This window comes from Dothidotthia symphoricarpi, assembly GCF_010015815.1.
Source record: "Dothidotthia symphoricarpi CBS 119687 unplaced genomic scaffold P153scaffold_10, whole genome shotgun sequence".
Lineage (NCBI taxonomy): Eukaryota > Fungi > Ascomycota > Dothideomycetes > Pleosporales > Dothidotthiaceae > Dothidotthia > Dothidotthia symphoricarpi.
Genome location: NW_022985017.1, coordinates 735,236 through 753,948, shown reverse-complemented (window position 1 = coordinate 753,948; position 18,713 = coordinate 735,236). Strand labels below are relative to the sequence as shown.

General features: G+C 54.0%; 8 protein-coding genes across 8 annotated transcripts in view; 2 read left to right on the top strand and 6 right to left on the bottom strand.

Moving 5' to 3' along the window:
- P153DRAFT_366867 (NAD(P)-binding protein) overlaps positions 1-1,093 on the bottom strand; it is a 1,572-nt gene extending 479 nt beyond the window's left edge. Inside the window, exons 1-2 of the mRNA XM_033668138.1 lie at positions 688-1,093; positions 11-634 (exon numbers count right to left, since the gene is read on the bottom strand). Coding sequence (XP_033523862.1) covers positions 11-634; positions 688-821 — 758 coding nt within the window. The 5' untranslated portion in view covers positions 822-1,093. The remainder of the gene's footprint in view (positions 1-10; positions 635-687) is intronic.
- A 315-nt stretch (positions 1,094-1,408) lies between these two features.
- P153DRAFT_431423 (uncharacterized protein) lies at positions 1,409-2,710 on the bottom strand. The gene is made up of 2 exons (XM_033672900.1): positions 2,264-2,710; positions 1,409-2,213 (listed from the first exon to the last, which is right to left on the bottom strand). The coding sequence occupies exons 1-2, from the start codon at positions 2,564-2,566 to the stop codon at positions 1,665-1,667; spliced, it is 852 nt and encodes a 283-aa protein (XP_033523861.1). The 5' UTR covers positions 2,567-2,710; the 3' UTR covers positions 1,409-1,664.
- Positions 2,711-3,841: 1,131 nt separating this feature from the next.
- Positions 3,842-4,535, top strand: P153DRAFT_290808 (uncharacterized protein; the record flags this gene model as incomplete). Its single annotated transcript, XM_033663734.1, has 2 exons — positions 3,842-4,171; positions 4,227-4,535. 2 exons carry the CDS (start codon positions 3,842-3,844, stop codon positions 4,533-4,535), a joined length of 639 nt encoding a protein of 212 aa, XP_033523860.1.
- A 444-nt stretch (positions 4,536-4,979) lies between these two features.
- Positions 4,980-6,804, bottom strand: P153DRAFT_290672 (WD40 repeat-like protein; the record flags this gene model as incomplete). The annotated part of the gene is made up of 3 exons (XM_033663725.1): positions 4,980-5,938; positions 6,042-6,391; positions 6,563-6,804. The coding sequence occupies 3 exons, from the start codon at positions 6,802-6,804 to the stop codon at positions 4,980-4,982; spliced, it is 1,551 nt and encodes a 516-aa protein (XP_033523859.1).
- Positions 6,805-8,390: 1,586 nt separating this feature from the next.
- Positions 8,391-10,736, top strand: P153DRAFT_291469 (uncharacterized protein; the record flags this gene model as incomplete). The annotated part of the gene is made up of 3 exons (XM_033663770.1): positions 8,391-8,940; positions 9,070-10,298; positions 10,377-10,736. 3 exons carry the CDS (start codon positions 8,391-8,393, stop codon positions 10,734-10,736), a joined length of 2,139 nt encoding a protein of 712 aa, XP_033523858.1.
- A 101-nt stretch (positions 10,737-10,837) lies between these two features.
- Positions 10,838-11,638, bottom strand: P153DRAFT_20309 (uncharacterized protein). Its single transcript, XM_033662508.1, has one exon. The coding sequence runs from the start codon at positions 11,350-11,352 to the stop codon at positions 10,939-10,941; it is 414 nt and encodes a 137-aa protein (XP_033523857.1). The 5' UTR covers positions 11,353-11,638; the 3' UTR covers positions 10,838-10,938.
- Positions 11,639-11,923: 285 nt separating this feature from the next.
- On the bottom strand, positions 11,924-13,396 carry P153DRAFT_375930 (uncharacterized protein; the record flags this gene model as incomplete). The annotated part of the gene is made up of 1 exon (XM_033669617.1): positions 11,924-13,396. One exon carries the CDS (start codon positions 13,394-13,396, stop codon positions 11,924-11,926), a length of 1,473 nt encoding a protein of 490 aa, XP_033523856.1.
- A 1,153-nt stretch (positions 13,397-14,549) lies between these two features.
- On the bottom strand, positions 14,550-17,806 carry P153DRAFT_431418 (nuclear pore complex protein-like protein Nup107). The gene is made up of 3 exons (XM_033672899.1): positions 15,611-17,806; positions 15,218-15,557; positions 14,550-15,153 (listed from the first exon to the last, which is right to left on the bottom strand). The coding sequence occupies exons 1-3, from the start codon at positions 17,790-17,792 to the stop codon at positions 14,688-14,690; spliced, it is 2,988 nt and encodes a 995-aa protein (XP_033523855.1). The 5' UTR covers positions 17,793-17,806; the 3' UTR covers positions 14,550-14,687.
- Between the last annotated feature and the right edge of the window lie 907 nt (positions 17,807-18,713).

The window sequence follows — 18,713 nt, the reverse complement described above, 5'->3', positions numbered from 1 at the left end:
CAATACATACGCCAAACTGAAGCCCGTGACAGGACCCGACGCATTACCAAAGCTAACCATCGTGCCCTTCCTCCGCACAACAGCCAGACTGCTATCAAACGTGTCCTTGCCCACGGAATCAAACACGGCGTGCACACCCTCGCCCCCCGTAATCTCAAGAACCTTCTTGACAAACACATCCCGATCTTCTTCATGGTACTCCAGCAGCACCTCAGCGCCATTCTCCTTGGCAAGCTGTCTCTTCTCCTCCGTACTAGCCGTAGCAATCGTGCGCGCGCCCACCGCCCGAAGCATCTGACACAGCCATAGCCCCACTCCGCCAGCCGCGGCAGTGACGAGCACCCAGTCGCCTTTCTGCACGGGGTACGCTTCGCGGATGAGGGTTAGTGCCGTGAGGGCCTGGAGCAAGGCCGCGGCCGCGATCTTGCTATCGATGGAGTCCGGGATGGGGATTGTGCTCTTGCCGCTCACGGGCGTGTACTCGGCGTACGCCTGCGTGCCCATGTATACGACGCGTGATCCGACTTTCAGGTCCGAGGGTGCGTTTGCGCCGACGGCGGCGATGGTGCCGCTTCCCTCCCGGCCGAGGATGAAGGGCACTTCCGGGAGCGGGTAGACGCCTGAGCGGAAGTAGCTGGTGTGTATCAGTTTGTGTTGTGGGAAGTTTGGAATGGGGGGGGGACTCACGTGTCGATGTAGTTTATTCCTATGTACTCGTTCTTGACTAGTACCTCGCCATCTTTTGGCTCGGGGACGGGCCAGTCGGTCTTGTACTGTAGGACGTCTGTGCCGCCTGTCTTCTCAATGATGACCGCCTTCATGGTTTTCGGTAGCGACGACATCTTTCGAAATCCGAATGCTCTTGAACTAGTCTGAAAGTGTGAGCTCAGTGAAGAAAGTCTTGTGGACGCAGCTATGGGTCTGGCGAGTACTCGGGCAGTTCGAACAGAGTGTAAAACCAAAGACATGAATCGGGTATACAGACGGTAGCGTTTATATGTAGTTGAATAGACGTTGGGGTATGTATAGTGATGATTAATACCGAGCGTTAAGTCCGAATGGCGTCATCTTATCCTGGGAGAGCGCGGGGTAGTGCGGAATTGCTCTCGTGAGATTGTATTCTCCTACCATGAAACGACTGACGATATTGCTTATGTGCTGACATGGTGTCAGGTTCTTGGGCGGGTGGTGGGCCCCATCCCTACACTTCTTGAAGGTCCCTGGTCTTCAACTTCGACAACAGTTTCTATCTCGTAGCAGGGAAGATAACCCCATTCCACAAATATGAGGATAATATATACATAAATTCCCTGACTATTCCTTGGAATCCTTCGCGGCACGTTTGGTAACCACTTTGATACACTGAAGCATGGAACAACCTCAACACCATTGTAGTGAATACCGAAATCTAGCTCTACTTCTTTCCAATCGAGTCCTTTGACCCCTTGGTCTGGGATGATACGAGAGTGTCTACCTCCGCATCGTTCTGGGCGATCAAAAATAATGTGGACCTGGAGAAGATTGGTATACATTCTTTCATGTAGGGAGGGCACGTTCGAAGGGAGGAGGCGTCCATGTCACCTGAGACATGGTTACAGATGACAACCACCATGCTATATGAGAGCTATTGCTGTGTTGTCGACATTATCATTCATTTCCCAAGACTAAAGCTTCGCCTTGACGGGTGCAAATGTGCTCCCCTGCCCACCTCCAAGCGCCGCAACAAGCTCATCGACCTTCTCAAGTACCCACGTGCATCCTTCATCGCTAACAAGCCACTTGACGGCACTCTCTTCGCCCACTTCTTGGTCGGTCTTCCAAGTCCCATCATCCCACGCTTTCCTCAGTCCATAGATATGGCTCAACACCTGGGGCCCAACGCCTTGCTGAGCTCGCAGACACGTTATTGCTATCACGCTCGTTGTCAACCTGCCAACAGTAGCGCCAACCTCGCGTGGAGGATCGGCAAAGAGCGCGCCATATCCATTGTTTATAATCCAGACGGGCAGATCTGGGTGCGCATCCCCGAGCTTGTCTTCCAGCTTCTGGTTGAGCGGCCTGTATATCGACTGCCACAAGGCCTCGCCGCGAGAGCTTATCGACTTGATGTTGGATGGGTCAGGGTGACGAGTGGGTGTGGTGTTCAACGCAGAGGCAGTGGATGCGGGGAGCGAGGCGCGGAATGTGTTGAGCATGTTGATCGTTCGAGGAATCTGACAACCTGATCAGTCGATGTCTTCAGAATCGTGAGTCCACTACATACGCCATTGAACCCTATGCACTTTAGAGCCACTTCTCGCATGAATTCGGCTATCGCGACACTTTCGCCCTGCGATTTGGACTCGCTTGTGTATTTGTACAGCGCTGCCATCGAGTCTGGTGAGTTCATCGTCATCGTCGCGGCTGTGGAGAGGGCCAGCCATGATGGGCGGCCAAGGTTCCGTGCTGTGGCATCCTTTTCTATCCCTTTGTAGACAGCTTCAATGCGAGACGGGGCGGGAACTGGGCCAGGGCGCGAATGCGCGGCATTTATGAGGGACTTGAGAGTTGGCGACAGCTTCGACATGATGCGCGGTTATCTTAAGCACAATGCGCGGGGCGATACAGTTTTGAGACACGGTATCAGAGAGCAGAGCCAGCTCGCTGTCACGTCTTAGTAATTTGATAGGAATTAATAACGTACGACGTCGAAATGATGCCTGCAATTAAGCGGGCGCATACATTGATGGATGTTGCTCCGGGTACGCGTCCCGAGGCATGTTCGGAGCCAGCAAAATGGCCGAACATTCACGACATCGAGTAAGGTAGATTTCTTCTCTTCCCGGTGTTCACTCCCACCAACAATCTGGAAATAAATAATCGCATATGGATTGTCGAGTCAGATCAAGTGATGATAGAGTCGTTGGGAAATGGTGTGAAATGGTGGTTGTCTCTCGGTCAACTGCAAAAGCGGGAAGTAACATTCTTTGTGGCTCCTACAAGCCGCAAAACTACACAATTGCAATCTGTTAAAGTGCACGCAAGGCGTATACAGCTTAAAATACAGGCACAAGATTCCTACACTAAACTTAGTTGTAGATGTCAAGCTGTTGCATGATTTCGCTGCACCCTGGTTCCTGGTATTTCGATTGGTCGAGAGGCAGGGTCGAATCGGCGAGGCTGGCCTTTCATCTTGAGACCCTATGGCACCACCAACATGAGCACGCCGCATCGAAAGCTCTCTTCTATCTCCGCAACGCAAATTCAGAAGTCTTCTACGCAACGCCACCCGTTCATTACGGACCAAGCTTAAGCCAAGTTCATGCGCGACAAGATCCAAGTTCCATCTCGCAGTGTCGCAAGAGTTTCAGAACCTGATCTGGCTGGAGTTTTGACGTCTGAAGACTTCATCTCCACAAAACAGCGACGCGCAACGTCTGAACCCGCATGTCGAACTCATGTCATTGACGGAAAGATTTCTGACAGGCGCCAAAAAAGCTATGCATGGAAGCAAGCACGTTGTATTGTGCGTCAAGCCATGCCTTGGGGAGCCAGAAGACGGGCAACACATGTGTTTGAGGGTTGTAAGCGACGCCTCAGGTTAGGCAACCTAGTCAATCCAGATTTTGAACATCTTCGTGCGCTGGAAAACGCATGTATAAGAGGAGATGGTGAGGCGCTTGTTGATTTTCTCATCATCACGCAGAACATCTTCTATATTCAATCTTTACTCCTTTCTCCGGCTTGACGCTGTGATTCTATTCTCTACTACCATTCAATTCGCAGCCGGACTGTTTTCATCCTCAATCTTCTAACTTATAACGCAACTTCCAACCCACAATCTCTACCTACACCATCAATCATGCTTTTCCAGACCATCACCATCTTCTCCCTGGCGGCTCTCTCTGCTGCTTTGCCCCACACCAAGCGCGCCCTAAAGGCCCGCCAGAGCGGTCCGGTGCTCGCTGACACGACCTACGATGCCATCTCCATCTCCGGCGGCAAGGCCGGAAATGCTGAGCAAGAAGCCCTGGCTGCATTCTCCGGGCTCGATCTAACCGACATGGCCAACATCGACCCAGCAGACATCGCCTTCCTAGGCGCCGTCAACGACGTAGCCAACGACGCCGAGACAGAAGCATTCAACCCAGCGATCGAAGCCGCCACAGGAGCAGACGGCGACGCAATTTCTGTACGTACTCTCCCATTGTCTAACCAACGAACAACTTACTGACGTGATACCACAGGCTGGCAAGATCAAGAACAAGGTCCTCAAACTCATGGCGACTAAGCTTGAGCTTATGGCCAAGCAAGCTCAGGGTGAAGATGTGGCTGCGAAGCTGGCCACGGAGCTCAAGAAGCTCAACAATAATATTTCTATTGATAAGGCGAGTGCGGGAAGTGCGAGCACTGCGCTGCCGTTCACTGCTTCGATTTCTGGCGGGAGTAAGGCGAGCAGCAAGACCAAAAGCAAAGCCGCGGTGGTGAACACGGCAGCAGATGAGGACGAGGAGGACGCGGAGGACGACGCTGAGGAGGATGAGGATGAGGATTAGATGAGGATGCTATCACGGACGATGCGACTGATGATAGGGATGACGAGGACGCAGATGTCGACACCATTTAAGAAGGACAAGAACAGGAAGGACAAAGATAATTGTACGGCAGGACCGGAACGAGGCAGATATGAAATCTTTGATAATAGGCCAATGCAGGTAGTTTGAGCGACTTGAGATCTGTATTATACCCTACACATAAATCCCAGTTTTCCGAACATCGCTCGATGAACTTCCAGCCAAGTTCTCTTTGCTAGACCAAAGTATTTTTGTGGGATAATTTTGCTAATTGGATATATTTCCGTCCTTGCCAGCAGCCTTTATAGACAATGATAACTACAGACAGAGACCAAGTTGATACGAGGAAATGTCAACTACATCTCGATACGTTTCATCCATCGGCAGGCAATCCTTTGGTCGGATCTATATACACGTCCTTCTCTCCTAGAACACCTCCCAAAGACTGACCTTGCCATCTTTGGCCCCCGCAACAACCCAATGCTTCCGCTGCATCTGCTCCTCCCTCTGCCTCTGCAGCTTTCCCAGCCCAGTCTCCTTCCTGCACACTTCCTGTCCACCCCCCCTCACATCCCCATCCCCGAGCACTGCCCCGAAATCAACCGCATACACGCCCTCCTTATGCCACTTCAGCACTGCAACTTCCTTCAGCGTCTTGGCGCTGTAGATGCGAATCCGGCTGTCCCAGCCCCCTGTTACAAGGAGGCGACCATCGGAGCGCACGCGTAGGGATTGCTGGCCGGAGTGTTTCGTATCGCTGGTCTTGAAGGGTGGTTGGATGGTTGTGTTGGGGAGGATCGCGGGTGTGGGTTTCATTCTGGGGAGGGGTGGTGCGGAAGAGAGGAGCGAGGAGAGGCCGGCGGGTGGGGCTGCGCTGATCTTCGCGGATGAGATGGGTTGCTTGCCGAACTCGAGGGGGTTTGCTGGGGTGGTGGATAGCTCCGCTCCCGGTGGTGGGTCGTCTTGTGCACTGAGGTTTAGGGGATGTTTAGACGGCAGATTCTCCTGAGAAGGAAATGGTTCTGTCCCTGCTGATGTGCTTGCTTCTTCTCCAGGTGTTGGAAAGAAAGGAGCATTTCCATTCTGCTCATCGGTGGAGGAAAACCCCTTGTTTTCGACATCGGAAGTTAGCTCTGGGATTCGATGTGCGGCGATGGTGGCATCTGCGGATGATGTGAAGTAAAATCTGGCATCAGGCGATACATCCAGTGACAGGATGGGCTGGGTATGGGGTTTGCTTAGATAGACGAGTTGAGCCAACTCCAGGCCTGAGCTTTTGTTCTGGGGTAGTCGATGTATTGTCGTGAGGCCACCCTCGAAACCAGCTAGGACTAGGATGTTGTTCGAACCTGCATGATGTACGAGCCTAACAGCCATGGCCATCCCTGTTGTTGTTAGCAATCTGCTTATCAACCCCAGACTGTGCTCGAGTTATTGACTACTGGCACGGTAGTCAACGAGCTGAGGAGTGCAGCGATGAATACTCACCCGTATCTGTAGGCTGCACTCGTGGTACGACAAATCTCAGCTTCTCGTCTGGGAATCGGTAAACTTCCATCTTCTTGTCGTCTCTGGCGGGCACAGCCACAAGGATAGAATCATCGGATGTGAGGGGCAATACAGCGTCTGGAGTGATGCCGCTCAATCTGTTTGTCTCAGGTGGTCGCTCGAAGCACATGGAGAAAGCGCAGAAGTTTAGGGTATTGACGGGAAGTGTATGTAACAGCCATGGCTTCGACTGTTGGTCGGCCGCATTTTCTGCAGGCAGAACGGTGGGAAGTGCGGATTCGTCTGCAGGTCGCAGTTGCCATATTCTCAGGCTGTTATCACGACCGTGGCTGGAGATGGCATCGTCACGTTAGTAGTGCGAAACCGTGTGCAGGTGTGGGCTGATATGGAAAGAATAGGCGAGTAGTTGAGGTCAAGGTGATAGATTGGATCTCAATGCAGGATGTGGATAGATTGGGTGTGTAAAGGGTTCGACTTCGTCTTGAAGCCTTGAAACTCACGTTATAATCTTCTCGTTCCCCCATTCCGCAGTTCCTAGTATTGCTCCATCGTGGGCTTTCCAAACGGCTAGCGCACGTTTCGTTTCGACTTTCCAAAATACAACCCAGCCATCTGCATCGCCCGTCAGCAAGCGGGTGTTCTGGCGCACAAACTGGACATTGTGAATCTGGGAGGCATGGCCTCGAAGAATATAGCTAGGCTGGGCCGGTGGAAGGGCCGAAGACTGGCGCTCAACGGCCATGTGTGAGATGAGGTTGTTGAGTATGGCAAGCCGGCACGAGAGATCACCGGAACGGACCACGCCAGGCGCCTGTCAAACCACAATGCTGTGTCGTAGCGCAGACACTGCCCACTACACCGAGTTTCTGCTGTGCAAACTCCAGAGACGATGGATCGCCAGCGCTCAGCTAGAGTTCTATGTTTAGGAGCCGTGTCGGAGCTGACTGCCGCAATAGTCGAGCCTCGTCTTGGACGCTGATGGTGATCTGTACTGATGACGTCGAAAAAACATCGGCTTCGGTGTAATCTAGACGACAGAACACCACCGGCACTTTTGTGCCGCTAGTTCTCGCCTTCTTCAGGGTCAAATTGTGAGGCTGTTCTGAGTCAGCGCAGAACTTGCCGCGCGGAGGCTTTCCAGCATGTCAGCTTGTTTGCTTGTTTACGAGGATGAGATGAGACGAGATTGCACTGGAAGGATGCAGCCAGTCAGCAACCAGGATGGCACGACAGTCGCGATGCATAGGGGCTTGCTGGTCTGTACTACCCGCTGTCGGCTGCCTCATGCCTTTCAAAATAACGTCTTGCACTGCAACTGGCTCTCCAAGACCCGGATTCGATGCAGGAGAGAATCTGGGCGGCGCGGAAGCTCTCGTTGCCGCAACGGCGGAAACAAGCCGAGCCAGGACCATCAATAAAGTCTCTGCCAATACGAAGCCAACCCCCAGTTCGTGCTCGGCGGGATCAGACGGGCCATCGAATCGATTCTGCGATGGACGATGGACTAGTGCCTTCAGAATTCACCCTCGCTGCAGCTCGCAGCTCTCAACTTGTCTTCACCCTCGCCGTATCATATGCCCAAACCCACGTTGTATGTTCCCCAGCATGTTCTAATCTCGGCTCGGCCATCTAGCGCTGGTCAAGATCGCACGACTCTCAACGTCACTTGTCAAGGATCCACAGCGCGTCGCTAAGACTTGCCCCCCTCGCAAATCCCTCCAATCCTTCCATGCGAGGATCCTGGCTGGCTGAGAATCCCATCGCTCGTTCGTCATCACTGGTCCTATTTTGCTAGCCAGCAGGTAGAATCCAGGAATCCTGCTGTTTGCGACCCTTTTCCAATACCCCGCTTACTGTTGTTCTGGCCGTAGCCATACTTCATTGAGCAATAGGTTCCATAGTGCATGCGCTGCAGCAAAGTCGCATTTCCCTACTCGACGCAATTGCCGCCCGCCTCCGCCTACTTCTACATCCTTGGATAGCTTTGAACACTTGATAAGCTGGGTTAATCTGGCCAAGGCTTTTCAATCTGCTTGTTGTGCCCTCTTTTTCGACCATCACTATTCTTACTCCCACCACACGTCTAACCCGGCAATCCCTGACATACTTCGAGTCAACATCTCCCTCACGCCACCACGTCGTCCCAGTCGTCCTTGAATCAACCACCTGTGACAGCCTTGGGCGGGGTCTGCATCTTCCCATCGTGGCCGCATCGCACGCTAGGAAGCCCTACGAGTGGAGTTGGACCCAGTCAGCGAGGTCTGGCAACAGGGCTGCGCAACCGCAACAGCTGCTACGCGAGCCGAATGCGGTCGACCCGGCGAAAATATGGCAAACTCAGACACACCTCCGTCCAGGAACGCATCGCCTGCGGACAGGCCCATGCCTTCGAAGAAGAGAGACAGCGAAGCCATGTCAGACAGCAAGCCTAAACGGACGCGCACAGGGTGTCTGACGTGCAGAGAGAGGCATCTCAAGTGCGACGAGACCAAGCCAACCTGCAACAACTGCTCAAAGTCACAGCGCGACTGCAGCTGGGGCAAGAAGCTCAACTTCCTCGACACCACTTGCGAAAGAAATGCATACTTGATACCTCAAGGAACCAATTACTGCATTGCCTTCCAGGACGAATCGCGCATCATTGCCGGCGAGTACGTGGGAGGACGAGAGATGTACCCGGTGGAAGAAGCGGACATACCCATGCCAATGGGCAACAACAACTTTGACATGGGCCCACCAGACAGTCTGGTTCTTCCCTCGACAACAAGACAGCCTCTTCCGCCAATACAGGGCATGGCTCAGGAGTCATATCAGCAGGCGCAGCATGCTTACAACTTCGATCACCAGCGAGCGCCGTCTCAGCAGCACGCGCGTTCCCGTAAGTCAGATTTGAGGTTGCATAGCATGCGCATGTTAGGCCACTACACGTGTGCGGCTGTGTTGATGCCTTCACGTGTTATTCTCGTACATGCACGCTGAGGCGTTGTTCGTTTGCTGACTGTATCAGAATCGAACTTCTCGAACCCAACCCCGTCTCCGTACTCTATACATTCCGTCAGCCCGGCACCTGCCTTGACGCGCGACTACCTCAAGAGCCAAGAGGAGGTGCTTTACATGCAAGTGTTCGTGGAAGAAATAGGCATATGGATGGACAGTATGGACGCGCAGAAACACTTTTCTCGACTGCTTCCATTCCATGCGCTGCATGAACCCATGCTTCTCAATGCCTTCTTGGCTTGTGGCGCACGACATCTAGCTCTCGTAAATCCAAAATACAGCGAGGAGAAGGCGCTGCACTACTACGATATCGCGACACGAGACCTACTACACTCCTTGCAGGATCCAGACCGGGACACAATCCTATGCGCGACCACCGCGGTCATCCTGAATGTATACGAGATAATGGGCGAGCGGGCTTTGCAGCGGATGAATCACATTGCTGGTGCTCGCGCCCTCATCAAAGAGTGTCGCTGGAACGCGAAGGCGACTGGGATTGGGGCAGCATGCTTCTGGCTTAATGTCGGCATGGAGCTCCTCAGCTGTTTACACTTCAATTGGCAAGTCGCTTGGGATCCAGAGGATTGGTGCATCGATATGGACCTAACACCCGAAACCGAGTCTGGGAAGGAAGAAGTTTGGACACACCGGATCTTATACGTTGTCGCTAAGATTTGCAACTTTCGCGCTTCGATCCCTCGGAATCAGGAAGTCGCACGACAAACACTACACGATCGACACACCGAGTGGCTCCGTCTGAAGGAGATGGTGGAGCGATGGAATGAGAACATCCCTCGGACGATGCATCCAATGGCTTATCTCTATCCTGGCCAAACCATATCCGGATCCGCTTTCCCAGAAGTATGGCTCATCAAGAGAGCCTCCGTAATAGCAAGGCTTTTCTACCACACGTCTCTCGTCCTGCTCGCGCAGATCAACCCCATCCAAGGATCCAACGAACCAGAAATGTGGGCCATGCTCGAGCAAAACTCAAAATTCATCTGCGGCATCAGTGCTCACGTCAAGGACCGCGGCGTAGCAAGCGTCGCCCTTCGCTCCCTCGCCATCGCAGCAGAATGCCTCACAGACCGTCGAGAACAAGAAGAAGTCCTCCAGATCTTCGACAAGATCCGACAGGAAACAGGGTGGCGCGTGGGTTTCGTCAATACCGAGTTGCGACAGAAATGGGGTTGGGATACGCCGCAAGCACAAGAGCAACAGTTGATACAAAACGGGAACGTGCAGAACGGGAGTGCAGCCTACCAGCAGCAGCAAGTGCAACAACAGCAACAGGCTCAGCAACAAGCAGCACAACAGGCACAACAGCAGCAGCAACAACAGCAGCAGCAGCAACAGCAGCAACAGCAGCAACAACAGCAAGCGCGACAGCAAGCGCAACAACAAGCCCAGCAACAGGCTCAACAACAGGCTCAACAGCAAGCCCAACAGCAAGCCCAACAAGCCCAGCTCGCCGTCCAACAACTCCCCCCAACACAACCCCCTCCAGCCCGCACAAGACCCGGCTTCGGAAACCCGCTCCTAGTCGCAGATTTCAACATGCCGCAACACCCCTACCAGTCACACTACGTCCCCGCAAACATCATCCAGCAACAGCAGCAGCAACCCGCGCTCCTCCAAACCGCCCTCACAGAGTACAACGGGCAGCATTTCTACTAGGTGGGATGTTGGTGTCTGTCTGTATATGTATATGTATACGTATTTTTGCGTTTGTTCGGGCGTGTGGTTTCTTGCATAGCTTGACGCGCGAGTTTGTTTTCTTGTTTTGCGCTTCTAGCCTTATCTTGTCTTGTTTGTTTTGTTTGTCAATGTGGGCGGCGAGGCGCGTGGGGAAAATAAAAGGTTCCGCGCACCTTTTGGTTCATCTTCTTTTTCTTTTTTCTACTTTACCTTTCTTTTTCGCCTTTTTTGGCTTCGGGGTGCGTCGACTCCAGTACATATCAAGCGTTGACGATGTAACGAGTAGCGAAACGGCACGGCGCGGCGCGGGGGTTTGCTTTGTTTTTCTTTTCCCCAAAATATATGGGACGTTTATGGGCGATGGGTGGGTGGGTTGATATATCCGAGGATGGGATGTGGGATGCTGGACGTCGCATGTTGGGCGATACACATGTACATACATACATACATATATACCCGTGTGTAAGTTAGTTGGCCTAGCCAGGAACAGGGCAAGGTCTGAGGAGAAGATGGGGAGATGAGGAGGAATAAATACATGGATAGGATGTGACATGTACATTTCCGCCACTGTGTATATGTATATGTGTATATGCATGTGTATGTGTATGAATGTGCTATATTACGATGCGATATAAAATGCTAACGATAGATACGTCTACCAGCTCGTTTCTACAGAACTACAACAACAACAGGCCATGTACAGGAGTAACGTATAAACAGAATGATGCGAATAATGAGCAATAAACAACGAACGAAAACAGACAAATAGATGGATGCACTATCCAACCAAACAGAACCGAATCCAAACCGAACCAACCGGTAAACTCCTAAACGCAAGAACAAAAATACCCATATCCAAATTCGATTCAGAGCCGTGGGAGTCGTAGCGTCGTGTCTTCGTGCAATGCAATGCAGTGGAGTGGGGGGAGTGGAGAGCCGTGGAGACCAAACCAGATGGGACGGGGACTAGACGGGACAGAACAGGCGAATCCTCGCGCAATGCAAATGCGATGCGAACTCATGCAAAACCAAACGAAACGAAACGAAACGAAACGAAACGATGCTAGGAAGAATACAATGCAACGCAACCAAGCGCGAAAAAACCGAAACCCGAAGAGTAGAAATACTCCAAGAAGCGATGCCAACGTATGTACTTCCCAAGCCTTCTAAAAATCCACACTCCACCGAAACTTTGGATCTCTCGCCGCGGCGCCCAGACTGTCAAACGGGACGCGAACCGGCTCCTCGTCCGCCAATTCTGGCGTCCCCCAGGCGCGCGACACGCCGAAGCCAGTGTTCGCCCAGCTGTGTTTTTTGGCCAGCGGGACATCTCTGTCGCTATCAGATGGGACGAGGGATTGCAGCGCGTTGAGGGGGGAGATATCGGTGGAAGTGAGGGAGGCGCGGGGTTTCATGGTGTAGGGGTGCGATGAGGCGGGGGAGGAGGTTGTGGAGTATCGTGTATGGGGGTTATGAACGGGGCTTGGTTTCTCAGGGAGGGCGTTTTGGTCGTTTGATGAAGGGGGGAGGGGGAGGAGGGTGCGTGTGCGGGATGGGGAGCGGTCTGTGGCGCTGGATTGGACGGTGGAGAGGAGCTGGCGGCTTTGGCGGACGCGGATTACTTTGATGTCGGGGATGGGGGCGGTGCGGGTTCGGCGTATGAGGGCGTCGGTTGGGTCGCGGGGGGAGTGGTGTGTGGTCATTGTGTCGGTTCGGACCATGGGTGTGTCGCGGGGTTTGAAGTGCGAGCTGCTGGAGGAAGGGGGCCGGGCTTGGGGCGTCCTGCATCTGTCGTGGCGTTGGCCGGCGAGCAGGTTGGTGTAGGAGCCCTGGGGGGATATCGAGGGGAGGTCTTGGATCTGTCCGCGGTCCAACGTTTGCCGAGTCCTCCTTGTGCTCACTCGGCGCTGCACACTGCGTTCCCGCTGCAGACCCAGCTCGACGCGACTGCTCGCCCCACTACCGCTGCGGCTCCTGTTCCTCGCACGCTCCTTGCCGGCCATGACACTAGCTTTGGGTGGCGGCTGGAGCATCCACCGGTTGTCGGCGGGGTCTGGGGAGGGCATGCTAACAATGGGTGGGTGGAGATCGTTGACAGGGGGCGCACGTGCCGAGTAGTAGCTCCCCGAGGCGGATGTGCCGGGCCTCCTCATGCTCAGCGTCGTCGACGAGCCCGACGTGGTGTGGTGGATGGGCAGAGGCGCTTCGTCGAGGCCCCACAGATCTTCGTCCTCGCGCTGGTACCGCTTGCGGTTCCAGTTCTCGTCCTCGAGCGTGTCGTCGCTGAGGCGCATGTCGTCGGCGCCGTGGACGTCGATGGTGCTCCCGCCGACGGTGCTCTGTGTCCCCGCCTTGGTGATGCCCATGCCCATCCCCCGCGTGCTGCCCGTGTTCGCGCGGCGTGCCCTCCTCGGCGGCGGTCCGGGGCCCAGGGCCATCTCCTCGCTCCAGTAGGGATTGGTGCCCGTGGGCTCGGGGTGGTGGTAGGCCTCCGGGTCCTCGAGCATGAGCTTCTCGCGCGCCTTCCGCTGCAGCTTGGCCTCCCTGCGCCGGCGCTTCGAGTCCTTGTAGCCGGCACACGGGGCGCACGAGGCGTAGTGGAAGACGGCGCTCTGCACGCCTCTCATGAACCAGGCCATGGCTGGGCGCAGTCACGTACACGGCGTCGAGCGGCGGTGGTGGTGTGGATGTATGCTGACAGCCGGGCGGTTGGTGTGCGGGATTTGTTGCGATGGTCGTCGGCGGCAGGCAGCGTGGTGTTGGGGCAGGTCCAGGGCGCAATGGGGCTCGCTCGACGTCGCAGCGTAGAGAGTCATTGCTTCACAGAGGCACGGAAAGGGTCAACGGCGGTGGGCGGGTGTTTCGAGGGAAGTGGACACCCACGGACCTCCCAGGCCGGATGAGGTTGAGCGGAATGCGGTGATGACGATAGAAGAAGGCACACGAGCCACGGGCCTGGGTGGAGACGGTAGTCGGACTGGCGGCGTCTGGACTCTCCAACCCCCTCCTGGTCACCGGAACATTGCTGGCACGACCAGACAATCCTCCGACCCAGATACCCAACATGAGCTGATCGTCCACCAGCCCTCTCTGCCAACGGCTCCCACAACCGCACCCCGACGCCGACGCCAACTGGAAATAGCCATGTTTGGAGCGATCAGCCGGAAACGCTGTGGAAACGGCCTCCCAAGCTCCCTAGCGTCCCGCAGTCCAGACGTGCGCGGTATCAACCCAGACGCCGCTCAGTCCCAACACCCAACGCCCGACAACACCTCACCACCACCTCACCGCAGGAGACGGCCGATAACGTGACCATGTTCTCATCCCAGCCATATTAGCGAATGCAACCGCGGCATGTACCTACTCCTTGCCGCGCATGCATGTGTTGGCGAGAAAATATGCGGGGCGAGGCTGCGCAACCCAGCAAGTCAAGGCTGGGGAAACAGAAAGGAAAACAGGAGTCGCTTACCTCGTTTAATGAGAGAGTCCATGCTTGTTAAACTAGCCGTGACAACTGTTTCTGTTTCGCCAACCCCAAGTGGCACGTCGTGTTTGTTTCCAATTAGAGCGGGCGAGTAGACGTGCATGCACATCTCCATACACATACGCGTCGGTCCGACTCGCGTACCGAAAGAGCGCGTTTTGTACCATTTCAGCTCACACATTTTCAGCCCAGACGTCTGAATTGGGGAACGCGAGATCTGGTCGATCGGACTAGCAACCAAACTGGGACAAGGGACTTTTGCACACAATAAACAAACAATCAATCAACCATTGGAACTCGAGAATGAAGTCCATATTACAAATAGATTGAATCAATTGCGGACATTCGCAAACACGTGTTATGCTGTGTTGCTACCCAAACGCGCGCGCCTTACAATGCTCAAACCCCACCGCATACTCTTACACCACCACCACAAACACTCCACCTCAAACCCGCTCCTGCACATTCAGATCCCAAATCCTCAGTGTCTCGCCCTTGCTACCCCGCTTCTTGCTTGCTCCCTTCTTCCCCTCATGCTCACTCAGCTTCAGCATCGACCTGCTGACCAGCGCCAGCGTATCCACAAGCTCGCTCATCCTGCCCGTCTGCAGGAACAGCGCCTGCAGCCATTGATTGTCTTCGTCTGCAACCAGCGTCGCGATCTCCATGGCTTTGACGGCTGAATCGCGGTGGATGAAGTACGACGCTGTTTGGAGGATGGAGAGATATGCTAGGACGATCTCGGGGATGTAGGCGCGCTTGAGGTCAGCCATATCCACCGTGTCTCCAAGACCCGAGTTTTGGTCTTCTGCGAGGGAGGTCATGAGGGCGTTGAAGAGGGCTTGGATGGTGTCGAGGAGCTCTTTTATGCGTTTGGTGTTTGGCTTGGGGCCTTGAGCTTCGCGGCGGAGTCTAGACAGTGTTAGTCGTTGACAGCTGAATGAAGACGGAGTGAAGAGAAAGATATCCGACTTACTTCATGAGCTTGTCCTCCTCGTTGCGCCACTCGCGGAACATTGCCAGCAGGCGAACAATCTGCTGCAAGTCGTAGTATTGCGAACTCTTCTCGCGCAAGCGCATGACAATGTACCTGTGTCGGTCCTCATTGGGCATCTTGTCCACCGAGGCAATGTGGGCTCGTGCGACGGTTGAGAGGGAGTCGCGGAACCCACGCATCAGCAACTCGTCCTGTTCCTCGGCTCCGGCTTGGGTGAAGTCGAACGGATAGCCGCACAAGGCTTCCGTCCTGGACAGAGAGAGAGACTCGACGCTCAGCTCATTGACAACCTTCTCGGCAGCAGCGAGGCGGCCATTGACTGTGTGAACAAGGTTAGTGTGTTTCATGTGCTGCGATTCTCAAAATACTTACGCAGGAAGATCATGAGCGCGTTCTTTAGACTCTCGAAAGTCTGCTCAAACTCATGTTCGACGTAGTTGTACCAAAGTAGAGCTTCAATAATTGCTTCCTCTTTGGACTCAATGGTAGACCCATCAAACTGCTCTTTAATTCGAAGACCAGGCCACAAGTACTGTTCCTGGGCAGTACTATCCAGAATGCTGAACTGCTTGATAGAGTTGTTGATTACAATGGCACCGTTGTAGTGGGTGTATCCGCAGTTTTCGAAAGCAGCCATGAAGTTCCCAGCAACGACTTCAACAGGGTTGACCTCGTACTGTTTCAGGAGAGCTACACAACGCCGTTGCTCCTCGTTATTCTTGATATCCGGGAGGACGCGCGCAAGACAGTGATATGCTCGTTCAGCCTGTAGTTGCGCCGCGTACAAGGGGATCAGCTGCATGCGTTTGGTGATGCGGAGAAACTCAATGTACGCAACAACGACGTTTTCCATAGCCGCCAAATGTGGGGTAGTGTTTGCGCTGAGAGTGAATAACCCATGCTGCAGGGCAATGCAGATGTGCACAAGGATGCGGAAGGCATGTGGGTCACATGCAAGAGTCTGATACCAACGCTCCGCTACGATAGTACGGTGCTCGCCCTCAGGCTTCGGCCCTGGGTTGGTTGCCGAAGAATCAGGATGAACCATCAAGTTGCTAGGTCGGTCATCTTCTTGCAACATATCAGCAAGAGCAGCTCCGACCTTGAAAACAAGATCGTCCACATTCCTGCTAATGAGAGCGCTCTGGATCAGCTTGATTGGGGAGACCGATTGGCTGGCGGTGGCTTTCTGTTGCTTTAGCAGGTCGACGACTTTTCGCGATGCATCCTCCCAGTCTCCAATATTTGCGACGGCGTCCTGGAATGCGAACTTCTGCGACAGACTCTGAGTGACGCGGTGTGGGTGCTTCTGCTGTAGATACGTATCGAATCGGGAAAGCAGAAGGGCATTGTAGTGTGCGTAGAGGTGATCGTCCCAGGATCGACAAACCGCCTGCACCTGCTTCAGATCTCCACTAAGCAACCCATAGACGGCTCCTTCGTAGGGTATCCGGGCTCCTCTGGCAGCGTAGAAGCACATGCGGCGGAACAGAAAACCAACCGTCGGCCCAGCTACGTTTGGGCCTTTCTTTGGATGTGCCTCGTACGCAGCGCCCACACTGACCCCGCGCCAGGCCTCGTTCCTCTCCTCACACCAGTCGCTAATCTGCTTCCAGGGAACGCCGCGGCGCATCATCTCATAACAGACCATCCAGAGCGCGCGCTCATAGAACTCGTCGGACTTCTCGAGAACGCGTTTCTGCCTCGCCGGGCCGTCGGGGTCCAGCTGGGTGGCAAGGCTTTGTGTCCTGTCCGTGGTCTTGAGGTTGGCAGTATCCGCTTTCAGAGGCTGATCTGTACCCTCCATCCGCTTCGCCTGCTTGATCTTCGACTTGGTGTCCAGCCAGCCGCTCGTCCAGGTGTGCGCGCCTTTTCCGGACTGCGCCTCCAGCTCCGAGGTGATGGATTCGATGTCGCCCTCGCCGTTTTGTGCTGTCTGCTCCAACCATCGAAGAATGATTTCCTTCTCCTTCGCGCAGTCGTCCTCCAACAAGAACCGGTCCCAGATCTCGCTATTTGGACCGTACCGCGCGGTGCCTCCGACATTCGCCAAACGCGTCTGCTTTTCCGCGGCCACGTCGGTCTCGGGCTCAGGATGGTGGTGGTCGATGATGATTCGGAGCAGCTCCCACGTCGCAAGCTCTGCCTGCCATTGTCGCAGCTCTTGCACGTTTGCGGTAGGCTCGGTCATTGGAGGAGCAAAGACGCTTTGGACCTCAGGGACATCCGCCATGGTCTGTATCCGGCGCCTGACACTCTTCTTGAGCTCTCCCTTGTTCTCCGCGTCACTCGCCCGTTTCAGGTCCCTGACTTGCGATTCGGCAACATCTCTGAACTTTCCCACCATCTTGACCGTCGTTTGGTACTTGGCACGCGCACTGTCGTTGCCGTGGGTGTGCCAGTGGTCGACTCTCTCCGCGAACTTCTCGACTTCTTTTCCCACGCGGTCGGCCATGGCGCGTAGAGGTTGAAGGGGGTCATTTGGCGGGAGACCGCTAATACTGCGCGAGGATCCGATCGGCTGCGACGGGCGCGCGAACGAAAATGAAGCCATGCTGTGTGGTTGAGGTTGCTGTCACCGAGTTCACCGCGAACAAAACAACGCGCAGCTTCGAAGCAAGTGGGTCCGAGCTTCAAGCTAACTCCCTCTCAGTTAGTAAGAATACTCGCAGCGAGATCTTGTAACAGCTGGACAACTACATGCAAAGTTTGAGTGAGAGATATGCGCCCCAAGTGATATATGTGCACCTCAAGTGATGCATCTACCAGCTTTCTCAACTTGTAGTTTAGTTGTGTTGTCTTGCACATACAGACATAGCTACTTCGAAATACGGCGATCAAACTAGGCCTAATCCACGGTGATAGGTCAAATCAAGAGCCACAGACGTGAGGACCCGAGCTTTCGCTTAGTCATAAATCCCGAAATTGAAATGCATTCCTCTAAGCACAATAAAGTGACCAACCCAAGATAAATTATCAAAAAGAGCTTAGGCGAGCAGACGCATACCGGCGGTTTTCAAGCCACAGATTCTTAACACATATTATGTCGGTAGTTGTCCAACTGTCGCAAGATTTCAATGCTGCAATTCCAACTTTCATGCTTAACCGAAGCACGAGCCAAATAGACCCATGAACTTGAACAGATGACTAAGCGCAAATTTTCTAGCTATATAAACCAGTATCCCCTCTGTACCTCCTCCATTAAACACAATGTAATCATGGTGTCGTCATAACTAGAAGTCCCGAAGTAAATATTCAGTGTTTACGTCGTGCTCACGACTGCCAAAGAACAACTACACTTCCTGGTGACCTGGCTGTACTTCCTAGTGGAGAATGACAGTGCGGATGAGAAAGGAAGTGTGACATCTCTTAAAGTAAGCCTATTTTTGGCATATTGCAAGTTCCTATTTTCCATGATGACTTTAGCGACTTTTCAGCTGTAAATGAGCATGGAAAATAGGTACAATCAGCAGAG